At 47.8% G+C, this 17,842-nt stretch overlaps 1 protein-coding gene across 3 annotated transcripts in view; it reads right to left on the bottom strand.

Moving 5' to 3' along the window:
- NAV2 (neuron navigator 2) overlaps nucleotides 1-17,842 on the bottom strand; it is a 395,678-nt gene that overhangs the window by 32,530 nt on the left and 345,306 nt on the right. For all 3 annotated transcript variants that reach the window (XM_049617765.1, XM_049617772.1, XM_049617756.1), the window contains 6 exons: nucleotides 12,831-12,854; nucleotides 12,642-12,716; nucleotides 8,009-8,092; nucleotides 7,511-7,622; nucleotides 6,041-6,186; nucleotides 2,836-3,008 (listed from right to left, as the gene is read on the bottom strand). In XM_049617765.1, coding sequence (XP_049473722.1) covers nucleotides 2,836-3,008; nucleotides 6,041-6,186; nucleotides 7,511-7,622; nucleotides 8,009-8,092; nucleotides 12,642-12,716; nucleotides 12,831-12,854 — 614 coding nt within the window. The remainder of the gene's footprint in view (nucleotides 1-2,835; nucleotides 3,009-6,040; nucleotides 6,187-7,510; nucleotides 7,623-8,008; nucleotides 8,093-12,641; nucleotides 12,717-12,830; nucleotides 12,855-17,842) is intronic.

A 17,842-nucleotide genomic window follows, 5' to 3' on the forward strand; every position in this document is an offset into this window, starting at 1 on the left:
CTGTTCCGTGGACTGTGGACAGAGAGGACATGTGTCTCCTCCAGGTCTGGCCCATAAAACTCTCTAAGAGAAACCCCTCTTAGAAACCCCTGCACTCTCTCCCCTCCCCCACCTCACCTGCTGGCTGGACACAGAGCACTCAGTAAAGGACTCAGATCCAGTGGGATGGCTGGATCCAGATGGAAGGGGTCTTCCACGCAGGCTGCCCGACTCAGAACTGGGTTCTGAGCTTTGGGACTCCATGTATTACAGCAGCTAGGGTCACTGACCAGAACTAACCAGCGGTCCCTCTTGTCTTGAAGATCTCAGCTGCAATGTCGCCTCCTTTCCGGACCATTCTGTCTACAGTTGCTGTAGTACTCCGTATCCCAACACCCTATTTTAATTCCTAGCATTAACCTAACCCTGAGCTGTTTTCTAATTTATTCAGATTTACTTGTTTGATGTCTGCTTTTCGCCCTGGTCTACCAGAACTGAACTTTATCCGTCTTGTACGCCCTTGTAACCGGTGACTGGCATAGAGCCAGAGCAGAAGCTCAGAAGTAAAATAGCTACACTGGGTGGTGTCCCCGCTGGTCCCTAATCCCTAGGGGTGGGACTCTGGTGAGCATCACCTTAGGCCTCTTCAGAACATCTAGAGTTGTGCCCCGCTTACATGGGTTGATACATACAATGTTTAAATCCACAAATAAGGAACAGGCGAGTTCCTTTTTCTCCTGGTCAGACAAACTGAGGTGCTCTGGGATGATGGCATGTGTGTCACAGGCAACTGGCCTCTTATTAACTTCTGAGGCACCTAGCGGGTCAAATAGGACTCACACTCTTGGGCATTTACCTAATTCTTTACACAAGAACACGGGCCTAGACGCACTGTGGCCCTGTCCTCAGTGGAGCTGCTAATCTAACTAAGTAAAACGGAGACCCCCCAACAGAGCCATACTTCATGGGTGGGTGGGATTGCTGAAAACTCAAGGCCTTAGGCTGTTTTCCTGTCTTCCACTTTCTGTCTTCCATGGTGACCACGTGGCTGGTGTGCTGCAAAGACCTGGCCGAGCCCCCTGCTCACAGGGCATGCACCCATCTGGTAAGCTGGCCTTCGGACACTTATGCAGGCTGCTGTCATCAGCAGGTGCTGCTGTCTTCAGCTCCGGTGGCTGGATGGCTAAGTGGACTTAGACTCAGCACCACATACCTGGCTTCCTGAGACTGAAGGAGAAGAGGAAGGAGGCCCTTTATGCACAGTGTCTGACTAGGCCCTCACGAGGATCCAGGGAAGCAGATGTAATTAATCTCCTTTTTACCAATGAGGAAACTGAGGTGTCTACAACGACCCACTCCCTTGTCCAACCCTAGCTCAGTGGCTGTTTGGACCCCAGCCACAGCAGCTCTCTTCTCCTGGGTACTGGCTCATCTTACTAACGGTACCGCAAACCACACGAGCTCCAGGTCTTTCACTCTTGGCCTGGTATACTCATGGTCTCTAAGGGAATGCAGTCCTATGGGGCAAGGGTAATCTTTCTCACTATTCCAGGAGCTGACACCTGGGTCCCCACTTGTCCATCCCAAGCCATTCCTGACACACTTCTGTCTGTGGAGTCTGGGCCTTCTGTTATTAGATGGGGCACAGGACTGTCTCCCTATACCTCTGATGGAGCAATGATCAGTGGGTACTCAGTGGAAATCACGGGAAGTTGGCGACTCTTCTCTTCTACCTACCTAGTTGCCAAGGGGAATAGCAGAGAAGCCAAGGTCACGTGAGCAAACGCCTATCTCACTTAACAGGAGCAGCGGTGCTCCCAAGGAGCTCTGTACAAACTGAGTCATCTAAAATTTACTATCCGTAGATTTCAGTTAATCAGTAAACCATTCAGCCATCAAAAAGAATGAAATCTTGCCATTTGTAATGACGTGGATAGAGCTAGAATGGATTATGCTAAGTGAAATAAATCAATCAGTGAGAGGCAAAAATACCCTATGATTTCACTCATACGCGGTGGGATTTAAGAAACAAAACAGATGACCATATGGGAAGGGAGGGAGAGAAGAGATGGAAACAAACCACAAGAGACTCTTGACGATAGAGAACAGAGGGTCAACAGGGGTAGGTGGATGGGAGATGGGCTAGATGGGTGATGGGTATTAAGGGGGGCACTTGCTATGATGAGCACTGGGTGTTGTATGTGAATGATGAATCGCTGAATTCTACTCCTGAAACCAATACTGCACTGTATGTTAATTCACTAGGCGAGTTCATGGAGATGAATCATTTTACCAAAGATAGAACCCTTTGGTAAAGACAATTGTCACCGAGTCTTCTCCATTTTTTTAACTTCCAAATGCTGAGTGTTGACCTTGGAGAAAAGAGTCAACACCAAATTTTGATCACAGAAGAATGGCATCATCTCTTTACGCTCTGTCACGAAAATGAACTGGAACTTCAGCAAAATCTGTGAACACGCATAACACCATCTTTCCTCCCAGTAAGATGGTTGTAGTTCTTTCCCATTCATTTATCTCGTTCAATCCTTAGGACAGGATAAGTAGCCAAGAACCATTATCCTACTTTGGCAAATAAAACAATGTAAACAGAGAGGTCAAGCAACTTGCTCATGGCTGCTACAGCAACGCCACTGGGACAACGGAAGATTCCTTTCTCTTTCAACCTCTCCAGTCCTGAAACATTGGTGGAAAATGCCCAGTCCTATGAAACATGACATACAAGACCCCAAGGGGCAGACGTATCCTAACAGGACACCTAGCCCTTCCTGTTTGAGGGAGTTCCTAGAGGCCAAAGGCATCATCAGCCCAGCGTGTGTCCCTGACAGACAGACTTACAGGGAGTTGGAGTGAGAGCCCCTCAGCAGCGGAGTGGAACCCGTGGAGCCATTGTGTGGTAACTTTGGCGAGGAAGGCAACGAAGAATCTGTCATCTCCTCGATGTCTGAATGAGAGGATGCAGACTTGGGGGACTTCTTCTTCCCGAAGGCTTGCTTGAAGGAGCTGCGTAACTGAATATCCGAGACTGTCAGCCTGGCACAGGCTGCCACCCAACACCCAGGCCTCGGCAACACAGAGACATGCAGACAAAAGAGCACTTAATTCTCCCACGACTCCCCCCCACCCCCCAACCAATGACAGAGGTTCCCAACAGCTCTCTTGAATCAGTGCAGTAAGGGAAGAAGAGTTATCTGGTGCTGACAGCTCAAAGGACTGGACCTGTGGGTAACATTCCATGCCTACTCCTGCTTCGAGGCTAGATGCCAACAGCAAGACAGAGCCTGGCTCAGCAGATGGATGTCGGGAGGATGAGGTTACACAGCAACAAAGCAGGATGCTCAGACATGGTGGCGGATGCGGGTGAGATTAGTCATATCAATGGATGGGTTAGCTTGGTATCTGATATTAACGGTGGTCTTGCTTACCTCATTGACCTGCCAGGGAAAATGCAAGCAAAAATGGGGGAGGGGAAGGAAAAAAGACAATTTTTAACAGAGAAAGCCAGTGACAGGGAAAGCTTCGGACTTCTCAGACACGACATGGCTAATGATAAACACCACACACACAGGAGGTTTCCGGTAAGAACGTGAATCTTTCAGGGCATTAGGGGCATCTTCCTCCGTGAGGAAAGGCAAGGACTAGTGCTTCTGGAAGGCCCTATAGTCCGAGTTCTTCCAGCTTCTTTGTCTAGTTGAAATGACGGCCCCCACCTTCCTGTGCTTCTCACCCTGTGTCTTTTATCAGCCATCTCTCTGCACCTTAACTTGTTTTTGGCATGTCTGTGTCTTCTTCTCTCAGCAAGAAGGGCTTCACTGCTGCACTAGGCCCCATCGCAGCCCTTTGGAAGATCTCCTCAGGAGTTCCCGCTATCCTGGCATACGCGTAAGAACAAGCAGGGAACTAGCCACCTGGCTTACTACTCAAACAGTGGGTGTTTGTGAGAAATTCATTAGCCATATTGGGTACAGGGAACTGGTACCTCACAAATTCCCCACATCATGCGACGGATCTGAAAAGTCCAATGAGAGTATTTATTCTAATGAGAATCAAGAGTTAAAGTGCAGGGTCTTCTCTGAAAGCCACAAGCACGTATTTTCTAGAGCCAAAAAGTTAAGTTTTGTCTTAAAAAAAAGGTCTTTTAAAAAAGGGATTTCCTTTTTCCTAAAATCCTTCTTTCCTTCTGAAAACATCCTGGAGGTTTTCTTAGCCATTAAAGAATTCAGAAACAGGCCATTCTGAAATAATTAATGGGATTTTTTTTACCCATCAGGATTTCATCCGTAACGAATGGCATGTCCAGTGTGTGGCTGATCAAGTTCCCATTTCCTGCTTTTCACCGTATTTCCAGTTATAGAAACAGAAGGATCTAGTACACAAGCCATCAACCTAAATCCTTGCCTCTCCCTGTGGTCACAGGCCAGGTGGAAGAGGAGATTGCAAAGATCAGACAGAATTAAGCTTTGGGATGATCTGAGAGTGTCAATTATCCATCCTCCCCAATTCTACCGATAACCTGGAACTGTCTTACAGCAAATAAATATGTTTTATTTTTTGAATTGGAGAAAATGGACATACACTGTTTTTCATAGAAAAGAATTCTCTCTCATCACCTTGACAATCAAGTCAGACCATAGTTACCAACAATATATTAGAAACAGCAACATACGTTAATCCTCTAAAAGGCACGGCGAAGGAGCTGACTGAAAGCCATTAGTAACAAAGAAAAAATTTAATCATTAGGAGAGGGTTGCACTGAACTGGCCTTACAGTCTTCCAGCGCAAGCGATCAATAACCGAAATCACTCAAACCTCAACTCCTCTATTGGTAGACCTCGCCACCCATCCAAGATAACACGAAATGAGGGAGAAGTATGTGGGATGAATGAGGACGTTGCAGCTACTCTGAACACAAGATGCGGTCAGCACTGACAGATGGGGCCCTTTGAGCACTAGCCCCCTTCAGGTCAATCTGGGGTATCCCTGTGCTGAAGACAGGGGGCAGCAAGTGTCTCGGAACTCCAAAGCCTCCACACAACTAAAACTGGGTGGGTAGGGGGCTCCTGGCTGGCTCAGTCCGTGGACTGTGCAACTCTTGATCTCAGGATGGTGAGTTCAAGCCCCATGGTGGGGGTAGAGCTTACTTAAAAAAAATGGCGGGCGTGTGAAATATTTCCAGGAGAATGGGAAAAAAACTGCTCCAGACACCACAGCACAGAGATTCAAGCAGTTCATTGGGATTATGGAAACAGGGAGAAACAATGTATTGGAAACTGGGTCTATCAAACTCGCTGTTTTGAAGTACAACTCTCCAGTTTAAAACCTTGTCCTAACTCCTAACATCTAAATTGTGACACTTTTTTTTTTTAATGTTTCTTTCTTTCTTTCTTGGAGAGAGAGAGAGAGAGAGAGAGAGAGAGAGAATATCTCAAGCAGGCTCCTCACTGTCAGTGCAGAGCCTGACACGGGGCTCCGACTCACTAACTGTGAGATCGTGACCTGAGCCAAAACCAAGAGTGGATGCTTAACGGACTGAGACACCCGGGCGCCCCTACACCATGACACTTTTACTTACAGGACACGGTCAAAAACTGTTTAGAGAAAAGTTGGCTTAACGCTGTCACAGCAGTCAATTGTGTCAGTAAGCAGATAAGGATTATCAACGATGACGGGATAACTGGTAACACACACCCTCCACCCCAGAATAGCTAAGGAGAAACCACTGCAGAGTACCCTTGCTCTAGTGCCTGGAACTCTGTGGCTATAGCATGTGATGATGACGACACAACATGTATATGAAATGGAAGATGAGTATGCCACATAAAGTCTCATGAAACAGAAAAACTACAAGGTGGTGGTGGTTTCGTAAGTCCTGGTGTTTGGCTGAGCACAGCACTGAATTTGGTAGAAACCTATCCATAGGCTTCTTTGGACCCGGTCTCAAAGGCCTATGCTCTGAAGTTAAGAGCGAGCCTGGGCTCTTTCTGGGGTGGGGGTGGGGCACTGGTCTGCTAGGACCCACGGAAGTCTTGGGATGCACACTCACCCAATTCTTCCTCTTCTTCTTCTTCGAGTCACTCTCTATGTTGCTGCCCACACTGGAGTGGCTGGTGGCACTGTTGATGCTGGAGACGCTGTCAGAGGAGTGCTGTCTGCGGATGCGGAGGTCTGCAGACTGGGAGGTACCATTTCCTGGAGACCCAAGGCAGGAGATCAGCAGCTGCTGCCTGGAGCCCAGTCCTTTGTCCCAGGGAATGGCTTTTATACCTGAATCCACACACACCCGAGTATTTCCCATTAGACACCACCTTCTGCTCTCAGCAGCTGGTTTGAAGATCCGTGAGCAGGTGGAAGCTACGCCCCCTTTAGTCAATTCAATGAGGGCCCATTCTATCCGCTTCACCAAACAGAAGTCAGCGGAGGCTTCAAGACAATCCCCCCCTAACACCAGCTCTCTCAAGCTTGAGACAGGCACCCAATCCTGTTTCTGAACCGTGACAAGTCACCTGTATTATCAGGCCACCCCGAGCCCCATTCTGCTCTGTACGCTCCTGCTTCACGAGCCTTCTTTTGTCTCCTTGGAGATGCCGAGCCCATCTCATCTCGGGGTCCTAACGTGTGCTATTCCCTCTTCCTGGAATGCCCCTTGCGCTTCCTTGGGCTGGCCGGCTCTTGCCAATCCCTCCCATTTCGATCCTGTCATTACTCTTCAGGAGGCCTGACAGCTGAAATAACGGTGACGCCAGAAATCACACTGTCTGAAAGAGCAGTGACACCGAAATAAAATTTGCAGCCAGTTTTCTGCACAAGCACAGAACGAAATCTAAGAGCACTGGTGTCAGAGTCAGAGAGACCTGGGTTCCAGTCCCACTTCTGCATCTTATACTCTGGAAGTGACTCAAGCAGCCCGATGCAAAGGACCAGCACTGCGCTCATAAGGTTGTTGCGGAAACGAACGAGATAACTAATAATTGAAAACGCTGAGCGGAGGGGCTTAGAACACAGCGCGTGTTCCATAAATGCTAGCTATCAACCATTACTTCTACCATGACCACTAAGGCCACCGTTGTGGGAGGGGGAGGGCAACTCCGCCTCACAGCTCCATTTCTCCCCGCAAGTAAGACACACGCGGATGAAGCGATTCGCTCGGGAAGATTTTCCTGGACAAATAAGAGATGCCTACTTCAGGGTAGCCCAAGTCAATATGGAAATACCAGAGCATGACTGAGGTTAAGGGCTTCAGGCATAAGGACACAGGCGAAGCGAAACACTTCGCCACTTTGCCGATGAAACGTATTTTCTTCCATTTTTGAGACACAGCAGGGAAGAGGCTGAGCCAGAAGAGCTACCTTCCCGGAGGCCTGGAGTTACTGGATTCAAAGTGTTTGCCTCCCAGGACCCGAGTGACTGACGTGGACACACACCCTGGGGCAGGGAGACTGCAGCGCGTGTTGTCAGGGGAGGGCTCCTAAGGGCAGGCAGGTGGTTGGTCTAAAGGCTGCTCTCCTTCCTTTACCTTTGCAGTTGAGCTCTGGTGTGTTAATTACTCCATTAATGGCAGCCTGAGCAGCTGCGTTCTGTTTCTTTAGCAGCTCGATGGTTTTTCTTAACTCATTCAGTTCTGAATCCTGGGGGACAGAAAAAAATACCAGTCACCCTACCATCATTCTGGACCGAGCTCAAAAGAAGTGCGACTCGGTTTCAGCACAGGCGGGGAGGGAACGAAGGAGTTCCACAAAACCTCTGTCCCATGTATTTAGGTTGCATCAATCTTCAATGGGCACATAAGCACACAGAAGCCGTAGAAATAGGACTGTGAGATGGGTCACAGATGCTGGGGCCGCCCCTTCGTTTAGGTCACTTTTGCACTCAACAGACCTACTCTTTACGATTCAATTCCCATAGTTCAAGTGCACTAAAATCTCTACTACTTTCTGGAACCAAAGAGAGTATTATTCTTAGGTGTGCTGTTCATCCCAAGCAGGGAGGAGGGAAGCACCCTTTCTTGCTTTACCTTTTGCTCAGCCGTCATGGTCAAACTCTGGAGCCTGATTGTCATGTTTCCAAGACTCTGTTCAAAGGCTGCCACCAGGTGAGCCTGGAGGAGAAAAGACACCACCTCAGTTAGATCACCTTGCAAGGCAAGAGAGCCTATTGGGTGCTGGGTCTTAAGGACTGCACTCCTCACGGAGGCCATGTGAGTTAGCCCCCGCCTAATTCTTCAGCCCTTGGAGCCCCAGTCTCCATCTCTCTTTGGGATCCAGTCACTCCAGCTTTTCACATCCTCAAAAATCCCATGCTGCTTCCCACCTCAGGGCCTTCAGATGTGCTTTCCCTGCTGTCTCCCTAATTTTTACACAACCTTCTCAAGAGATGTAAGCTCACACCTTCATGACGGCTCTCTCACGTTCACCCTCAAAAGCACGTGGACTGCTGACCTATGTGCATTATGGTGTCACCGTCAGAGACACATGCACTCCTGTGACTGCTGCTTCATTTCTATCTCCTCTGCTCTACGGCACTTTTGTTCACTAAATGCCAAGCTCACAGGAGAGGCTCATATCAAGCATGTTTGTACAAATGGAGGAACAAAGGGGCGCCTGGGTGGCTCAGTTGGTTAAGCGTCCGACTTCGGCTCAGGTCATGATCTCACGGTCCGTGAGTTCGAGCCCCGCGTGGAGCTCTGTGCTGACAGCTCAGAGCCTGGAGCCTGTCTGTGTCTCCCTCTCTCTCTGACCCTCCCCCGTTCATGCTCTGTCTTTCTCTGTCTCAAAAATAAATAAAATGTTAAAAAAAAATTAAAAAAAAACCAAACAAATGGATGAACAAAGCGGTTGGCATTATTTTGCTTGTTATAATCCTGGTTAATAAAAAGTCACCGAAAGGCCCATCTGCTACCTCCTTGGAGAAACCTTCCCCTGTTCCTCCAGGGAGGTAGGACTTTCCCCCAAGGCCCCTCTCTACTTTTATACGCTTCTGTTAGAACACGACATCAGACACACCACTATTCTCTATAGTGCTAGGACATCTTGAAAAATACGTATCCCACTTTCAGACATGTTAAAAATGTAGGGAAAAAAACATGTATCTTAGAATTGAGAAATGCAATGTTTTTCTATCTGCCCCTTTCTCCGCAACCTTCTTCAAGAGTAAGATGCAAGCCTGTGTCCTAACATGAAGCCTCTTCCTTCCTCTGTACAGCAGCAGGTGAAATATCGGTTGGTTGACTGAGGATCCTGATAATATGGTTAAAACCAAGCATAAAGAATGGACAAGTGAGCTGATCCTACTGACTGTTGTTTCTCCATCTATAAAATGGGGGCGATGTCTGTTTTCTTCCCAGGGTTATGGTGAGCCTCAAGTGAAACAACACAGGCAAAAATGGTCTGTACTGTTATGGAATTGCAAAACACAGGAATGAATGGGCACTTTGGGGGGAAGGAAGAGGTTTGGGGCTGGGAAAACAATAAAAAATAGGATGAGAACACAGGTGGGGAGAGATCAAGAAAGGGCTCTAGGAGAGGGGTGGGAAGATACAGGAGGCAGAGGAAGTGGGAGTCTGGGGAGGAGGGAGAAGTAAGATCTGACCACATATGTAACATTCTAGAGGAACATAGGACCGAGGTACTCAGTGAAGAATAAAAGTGAGGTAACAACCAGGGGAGGGGTGGGACACTGTCCTGGGTTGTGGAGAGGGTCAGCAGACATGTCACTTTAAAGAGGAGAGGTGGGAGAAGTCAGAGCCCTTGGTCACTAGACTTCATCAAGCAGGGACAGGTGAGGAGAAGACATATCCAGCATAAACTGTTGGGTCTTTTCTCTAACAGCTGTAGGAGTTATCAGGGAGCAGGACCGCTTATAATAAAAATATTAAGTGGATTAGTCAGTTTCTTTCTGATTGCATTGCCCTCTCATCATTAAAAATTGAGAAAACGTCGATGCAGTTTGAAATCAAGAGATACGCTTCAGCTTGCGGGGAGAATATGGCAAAGCCAATCAATTTAAGACAGTTTACACAGTGGATGAAGGAAACAGGGCCAGGGCAAAGACGGTGAAAAGAAATGACTGTTAACCTTGCCATTTCAAAGGAACGCCAAGGTTAAATTTAAAGGACTGAATTTCCATTTATCTTAATTCTTTGATTGCCACCCAGGCCTCTACTTGTAGGCACTCGTACTTTCCGTTCAGTTAAAGACAAAAACCTAACCCAAGAAGACTAGCTATTGAGAAGTGTTTTTGCAAACTCAAGAAGAAGCCGTGTTTGCTCTGAAGAGCTAGAGGTTTGCATTTTGCTGTCGAGAGAAAGGACTGACTTTAGGTCACGAGCAACTGTGAAAACACAGGCCGAGAGGCCGTTCCGAGCCTGGTTTAAAGCCACACAACAGCCTTCTTACCAAGTGCCATTCTCACATTCCCAGGAAAACAAACACGAGTGGTATAAAAACACCCAGAGAAGGTGGCTTTGAGTAGTTTGGCCTAGAAAAACAAATACAGCTTGGCCTGTGAGAAAGACGGCAGACAATAAAACACGTTAGGGCTGCCGGTGGTGTGTGGTAAGACTAAATATTTACTTTGAAACAATACTGGATTTCAATGGCTTTTGTGAGGAGCAGAACACACTTTTGGAATAATAACGATGATGTAAGAGACCTCACCCTGAGTCTTCTGGAGCAGAGGGTAGAGTTCCAAATGGCCCAGCGTAAGGCCCTTTGGGCAGCACAAGGCCACTGGAGGAATTAACCCAAGTTTTCTGATAAGTCAATTCATCAATTTTTTGATATGTAGGGGGCACCAATTGAGAGTAGTAATCCTTAACCAGGGGAGTAGCTCCAAAAATCACCTGAGATGGGGCTTGCTATTAAGTCTCACATTCGGATTATATCCAGATTGCCTCGCTGAGTTTGGGGTTTGGTTTTGGATTTGAATGGTACCCACATGAAGACTAACCCATGGAACATCTCTGCGTTGTTTTTTTCTTTTAAATAAGTTCTAAGCTACAAAATTCAGATCTCAATCTTTGATGTTCTTTTGATAGCGTTACTGACAGTGGAAGCAGAAAAGAAAACAAAGGAGGATAACGAAACACACAGTGGCCTGGTACATGAGGGTTTAAAAAAATTCAAACACTCCCAGAAATGTGAGAGAACTCAGGAGAGTGAACAATGGTGACAGAAGTTACCAGTTACTGAGCTTTTAATTAAGGTCAAGTACCACATGAAGCATTTCATGTGCAGATTTTAAGAGAAATAGTTTCCTCCAGTTGACTCAGGCTCAAGCCAGGCATTACCTGGGCAAAAACCCCAGGCAAATGATTGCTTGGAGTACCGACTCAGCTTCCTGGTCCAAGGAAGACAACCTTTTGAAGTTGCTTTTCATCTTACCAGCATACTATGGGGTTGTGCAGGCTGCTTTGGGACAGGCTCCCACACATGTATCTGTGGTCTCAGATTGGCCCACGCGCTCCCGCAGGAAGCCTTGCTTCAGGAACATCTCAGTGCCTCCTAAAACTGCAGGTTCTGCCTGCTAAACTTCAGCCCTCCCTGGCTCATAGCTCTTCAGCAGGGCTCCTTTGCAGACCAGAGGTCTCTGCCTCCACTCGGACCCCTTAATTCCATAACCATGCCATAGTCAGGAAGCTTCATGAGGAGCAAATTGAACCACCACACTGCTCTGCTTGAAACACACAGATTCAGTAGGAAACCCAAACTCTCCCCCTAACAGCCGGGAGCCAGTGTGATGTGACCTGCCCCTTGCTTTTCTTTGCTGCCTCTTCCTGACTTCCTTCTCCCCTCCACCCGTGCCACTGCCCCATATCCAAGCCATAGATTCTAATTACAATGAGCTTACTTATACTTTCTAAATGCACCAAGACTTCCCCTTGGGCGTCTGCACAAATACATGTATGTGTACACTGGGTAGAACGCTGCCCTCCCCATGCATCCTCCCCTATACAGCATCCCTCAGGTCACCTCCTCCAAGAAGCCCTTCCTGACCTCCCCCCCACACCACCAGACTGAGTTCTGTGTGCCTCCTACACGTTCCCACAACCTTCTGCCTCTCTCTCTTAACAGTTAGCCTATTATAGAAAAGTGTTTTGTCTCTCTGCCGTACCAAAGAACACGAAGATGACAGTGACGGTGTCTGCTCTGCTGTTGAACCCACAGTGCCCGGGGCATAGTTGGCACATAAACAGTTGTTGAATTGAATGCTGGTTGGCAGCCCTTCCTGAACACGTAATTGTGCATATTATAATTACAGAACAGTCAGCTATTTATCTGGAGCCTTCGCTTTTTTTTTTTTTTTTTCTCCTGAAGATGAACATTTTCAGAAAGAGGAAGAAAAGGGAAATGAACTTTTCTGACCACTTAATGGATTCCAGAACTGATCACCTGACGACCCAGAGAGCTAAGTATCACCATCCGCCACTGCACAGAGGGGCACGTGCAAGCTCAGAGGTGAAAGAAGCTGCCCGAAACACAGAGCCGGAAAGTGCCGGAGCGGACATTTACACCCACGATGCTCAAAGCTCCTGCCCTTCACACCGTACTGCTTCCATGGTGCTCAGGGCTAGGAGGCCGTGAGGAAATGTCGGAAGGGAGCAGTGGCTGCCCCCCCTCCCATGGCTACCGCCCTGTATCTGTACTCACATTTGCTGTCAACTGGGTGGTCAAAGCTGAAACCTTTTCCTGTGAGGCATCCAGCTCCCGCCGCAGCTTGCGAATCTAAAGACGGCAAGGGACAGAGTTACTTGCTCAAAGCGTCCATTCCCAGCTGGCGCTGGGTGAAGTAACTGATAATAGTGACAGAGGAAATCCAGCCGGCAAACTGTTCCTTACCTCTGACTGGCATTTTTCTTCTGGCTGTAAAGAAATCATAAGGGAAATTAGACCAGTTGAGGAACAAAGAACAGCACAATGCAGCCTGTGGCGAATAGCACATTTGGATGCTTACAGGAGTCCCGAAGTTATGAGTTTTGTTCCTGGTGTTATTTTTTTGGATAAACTGGTTCAGTTAATTTGACCAATCAGAACGGCCAGGTACAGACGGCATATTATTTTAAGAAATTAGGAAGACTTTTGGTTGTGATTTTGGTTGTGAGGAGCCCCTCTGCTCCCATGTGGAGATAATAAGTTTGGGTGCTCAGGAGAAGGTGTGATGAGAAGGGGATGAGCCAGGGTAGGGATACCAGATTTAGCAAATAAAAATAAGTATATCCCATGCTACACTGGGGACAATTTATATTAAAAGGTTATTTGGTTTTTGGTTTTTTTTTTAATGTTTATTTTTGAGAGAGGAGGAGGAGGAGGAGGAGAAGAAGAAAAAGAAGGAGGAGGAGGAGGAGGAGGGGGGGGGGGGGGGGGGGGGGGAGGGGGGGGCAGAGAGAGGGAGACACAGAATCCAAAGCAGGCTCCAGGCTCTGAGCTGTCAGCACAGAGCCCGATGTAGGGCTCCAACTCACGAGTCGTGAGATCATGACCTGAGCTGAAGTTGGACGTTTAACCCACTGAGCCACCCAGGCACCCCCGAAATTATTTGTTGTCAATCTGAATTTCTAATTTAACTGGGCGTTCTGTATTTAATCTGGCAATCCTAGCTGGGGGAAAAGGACTGTTCACGGGGTAACTGCCCATGTCATTCCTCCCTCTCCTGTTTCCGGGGCACTGCCTCCGAAGTGAGGGAAGGTGGGAGCCCCATCAGCCTGTCTGCTGATTCCCCAGGTTGTGAGGAAGAATGGGCCTTCACCTTCCTGCTGCCCCAACTCAAGTCCCCCAGTTTCCTGCTACTCTGGGAAGTAAAGGTGAAGCCCGTGGGCCCTTGACTGGCAGAATCTTCCATCCAGGGCCCTGTGTCTGTGGTGACACAGCCACCTGCTAGCCAGGGACCATAAGACTACCTCTCTCCTCCTATAGGGGGAACCTGCAGCAGGGGGAACCTTTCTTTCACTCTCCTTGGGTTCTCACAGGGGCCCAGAAAGGAAGAAACCCCCCCTCCAATTCTGGGCAATGTTGGAAGTGTTCCCACCTTCTCTCCACCCCTCCATTTGCACTTCCCCAGGGTTGGAGCAGTGACTTGGGAGCCAGGTAGGCAAGTGAAAAATCAGTAAGGACTGTTTTGTCCTTGGGTGCTAGATGTGTGTCTTAAGCCAATTTCACCAGTGATAAACCCATTATTAAAATATCAGCATCTGACTCTGGTGTCTACTTTTGTTATTAGTTCAGAATGCAGAACTACCGGTATGATTCATTAGACCCTGCAGACCCTACACCCATCGGCTGGGGCAGGTGGGGGCTGTTTCCTGTCTGGTCTCCCTTCGCCCTGTTCCTCACCCCATTGCCCTGACTCCTGATCCCCTCCAGGAGGGTCCTTCCTCCAGCTGGCTTCGAACAGCAGCAGCTGGGTTTTAGGAACACGGGGGCCAAATTGTTTAATTCTGGCAGTAACCCCACAGAATAGGTCCGTATTCCTTATGAGGCACAGAGAGGTTAGGTTATCTTGCCTGAAGTCACACAGCTGGACACTCTCATCTAAGAAACACTTTCAGGAAAATGCTGGGAGGTGTCCTCAGGACTTCCTCTTCCCTCTCTGGGAATATTCACCCGTCCCTCTTTGTTTACCTGTTCATCCATTCATGCCCACTACCACCACCTATCAAATATTTGCTGATATCCTACTGTGTGCCAGGCACTGTTTGAAGAACCTGGGATACAGCTGTGAGCGTGACCAAGTCCCTCACCGCATGTTGCTTACAGTCTGGTAATAAGTAGCATTTACGGAATGCTTATCGCGTGCCAGAGACTGTTCTAAGCCCTTTCTACTTTTTAGTCTTCATAACAACCCTTTGGGTAGGTACTAACATTATTCACTTAAATTTCGCAAATGAGGAAACTGAGGCACAGGGAGGTTGAATAATTTGCCCATGGTCACAGCTATTAAGAGGGAGAGGTGGGACTGGACCCAAGGTAGTCTGGCTCTCGAGTCTAGGATCTTAACAAGCACATTCTCCTGCTCTTTTACTACGGCTACATTCTTATGGAGGCCTTCCAGAAATAAGGTCCCTGACTTTTGAGTCTGACCCAAAGGACAAAGTTAACAGTGACAATGTCACAGCTATCTAACATTTGGGCGGCTGACGGAGGTCGGTCGGCAGGGTGAACCATCCATATGGGATGAGCCCTACTTCTAAACACTCCTAGGGGCGCCTGGGTGGCTCAGTCAGTTAAGCGTCCGACTTCGGCTCAGGTCACGATCTCACGGTCCGTGAGTTTGAGCCCCGCGTCGGGCTCTGGGCTGATGGCTTGGAGCCTGGAGCCTGCTTCTGATTCTGTGTCTCCCTCTCTCTCTGCCCCTCCCCTGCTCATGCTCTGTCTCTCTCTGTCTCAAAAATAAATAAAACGTTAAAAAAAAATTAAAAAAAGAAAGAAATATTTAAAAAAAAAAAATAAATAAACACTCCTATCCACGGGCCTAATACTCCCCCCCCTTCCCCGTACCTCTGCCACTGTCACTCTGCCCACTGTCTCAGGGTTGGACCCCTGTTCTTAATCTTACCCCCGGCTGCTGCTCTGGGAGCTCTTAAGTGAAGCTAGGAGCCTCCCTCCATTTAGCAGTTCCTGCCCTCTACCGGCCAAGAAAGCCGGTCTAATGCCCGATGTGGCACCTTCCATTTTCTCCACTGCAAGGCAAAGTCTACTCCATGACTTCTTCATGGCAGTCGCTCAGCAACTGTTGCCTTTTCTTTCCTTTATAATTAAAATCACAGGCAATTTTCAGCCAGAATGAGCATTCTTGAATATCCAAGAATTACAGAGATTTCAGGGAAAAACCTATTATCATCCAATAAGAGCCTTCAACAGCACTCAGCTCTTAAACAGACTCTTTGGTCTGGGTTGGTGGCAACTTACGAAACTCCAACAATCTCTTTTTAGAACGAGAACTTGTTCGCTTTAACATTTGCCAAGGTGTCTGAGTCTCAGAATTCTATTATTACCAAGTGGCTGATAACAGATGAGGGACCACATGTCCACGCTTGGTGGCAGCAACGTAGTCAGATACAGTTTGGAATTCGCAGACTACTCTGGCGTGGAAACAGGCAAATGTTAGACTTATTTTTTTTTAAGTCTGCAAAAGTAACCTATATGCTCAGAGAAGGCACATGCAGAGGACAGTATAGGGGGACCTTTGATCAATGACTTGGTGGAATGTCAGAAGTTGTGGGCACCTACCTCTGAGACCACTGGCTTCCTGACAGCAAGGACAAACTGACAACTACCCGGAATAATGACATAATTTGTACAAAGTCATATAGTGAGGAAAAAAACAAAGATTAGGCCTCGGGGCTCTTGCCTAGTTACACATGAAGTTGAAACTTATTATTAGGTCTTTGGTAACGTGTGAATTTTTATCAACTCAGCATAATTTGAAATTTCATGAAAACATCAGCTTCCTGTCCACACACCCAGAGCAAGAGCGACTGAAAGGCCTTGGATGCTAAGAGCCTCCAGCGGGCTGCACGAAGGCAGTGCAGCCAGGAAACGCAAGTGATGGCTTCCTAGGTCCGAATTCTCACAGCGGCGGGGGGGGGGGATTCATGCTCTTTCCCTCCAAGGCTGGCCGGTGCAGGCCGGCCCCCATTTCTCACTCTTCTGAGAAGAACCTTCCTGCTCCGCGCTGACGGAAAACCCCGGGCACTCCGCTGGGAAAACAAGGGGCTTGGGGATGGCGATGCCTGTGGTAGCCACTCTGCACCCACCCTATGGAACTAGAGTCCCAGGTCCCGAGGTGTCCTTGGGTGCGTCTGGCTTCCTCCTTCAGCAACAGGCTCCTCTGCCCACCCGCACCACATCCTTGGGGTGTAGCCCAGAGCCTCACATCCACACAGGGCCAATAAATCCTGTCAAAGCAGTAAATCTAGGTTTGAAAGTACTATCTTGGCACCCATGTCTCAGAGTTGCCCTCTAGAAGACAGGACTTCATGTATGTACTAGTTGAGATTTAGAAGGTCATGTCTATGGCTTTCTTAGTAGGTAGTGGCCTCGGCAATCCCTCTTACTAACGAAAGTGAGGACTCTGTGATGAAATTTCGGACAAGGTGACCGGCTGAGGAACGAGGTGTTTGGAGGTGGCAAGGTGGGTCGGAGCAGAAAAGATCCTCTCCAGGTCCTTCAAATCAGAGCATGTCAGCGCTCACTGAAGTCTGTTTGTGCTTGCTATCGGCCTAAGAAAGAGCAGTTAGGCTCTGGTCTCTTTAACTTGACTCCAGCATGGCCTTTAAACTTATAAGGGGCCATAGACAGTTTGTCCCGCGAGGTCTCTAGCCCAGGAGCCTGGCGTTACCAAAAACTGACTTATTAAAATATTTGTCCTCCATGGAACTAAGGGCTAAAGGATTTCCAATTCTTAATTAGTAAAATGATTTTTTTCCTATAGGAATTCCCAAGTTAAAAATTTTAAGATAAATAGCCATGCACAGAGCTATAAAAAGTAAAAACCTCTGAACAAATCCAGTACCATCTTTCGATTCCATTTGGCTTTTGTTCAGTAGACCACTCAGTGATGATAGCCAACCTTCGAGAGCTTACTCTGTGCTGTGCACACTGTATTTAGTGCTTCCCATGCATTTTCTTATTTCATTCAAGCCTATTTTCTGAACACCTACTATATGCTAGGCTTTGTTCTAGGCACTAGGAATGAAAACAGAAAAAGTCCTTGCCCTCAAGGAATTTATACTGTCGTGAAAGGCCATCTCCCTCACAGTAGGGCTGCTATTCTTTCCACTTCACAGATAAAGAAACTGAGGCAGACAGAAGACTAAGTTATTTAAGGCCTTTCTTTTCTAAGGCTACCAGCA

This window comes from Panthera uncia, chromosome D1 (genome assembly GCF_023721935.1).
Source record: "Panthera uncia isolate 11264 chromosome D1, Puncia_PCG_1.0, whole genome shotgun sequence".
Classification (NCBI taxonomy): domain Eukaryota; kingdom Metazoa; phylum Chordata; class Mammalia; order Carnivora; family Felidae; genus Panthera; species Panthera uncia.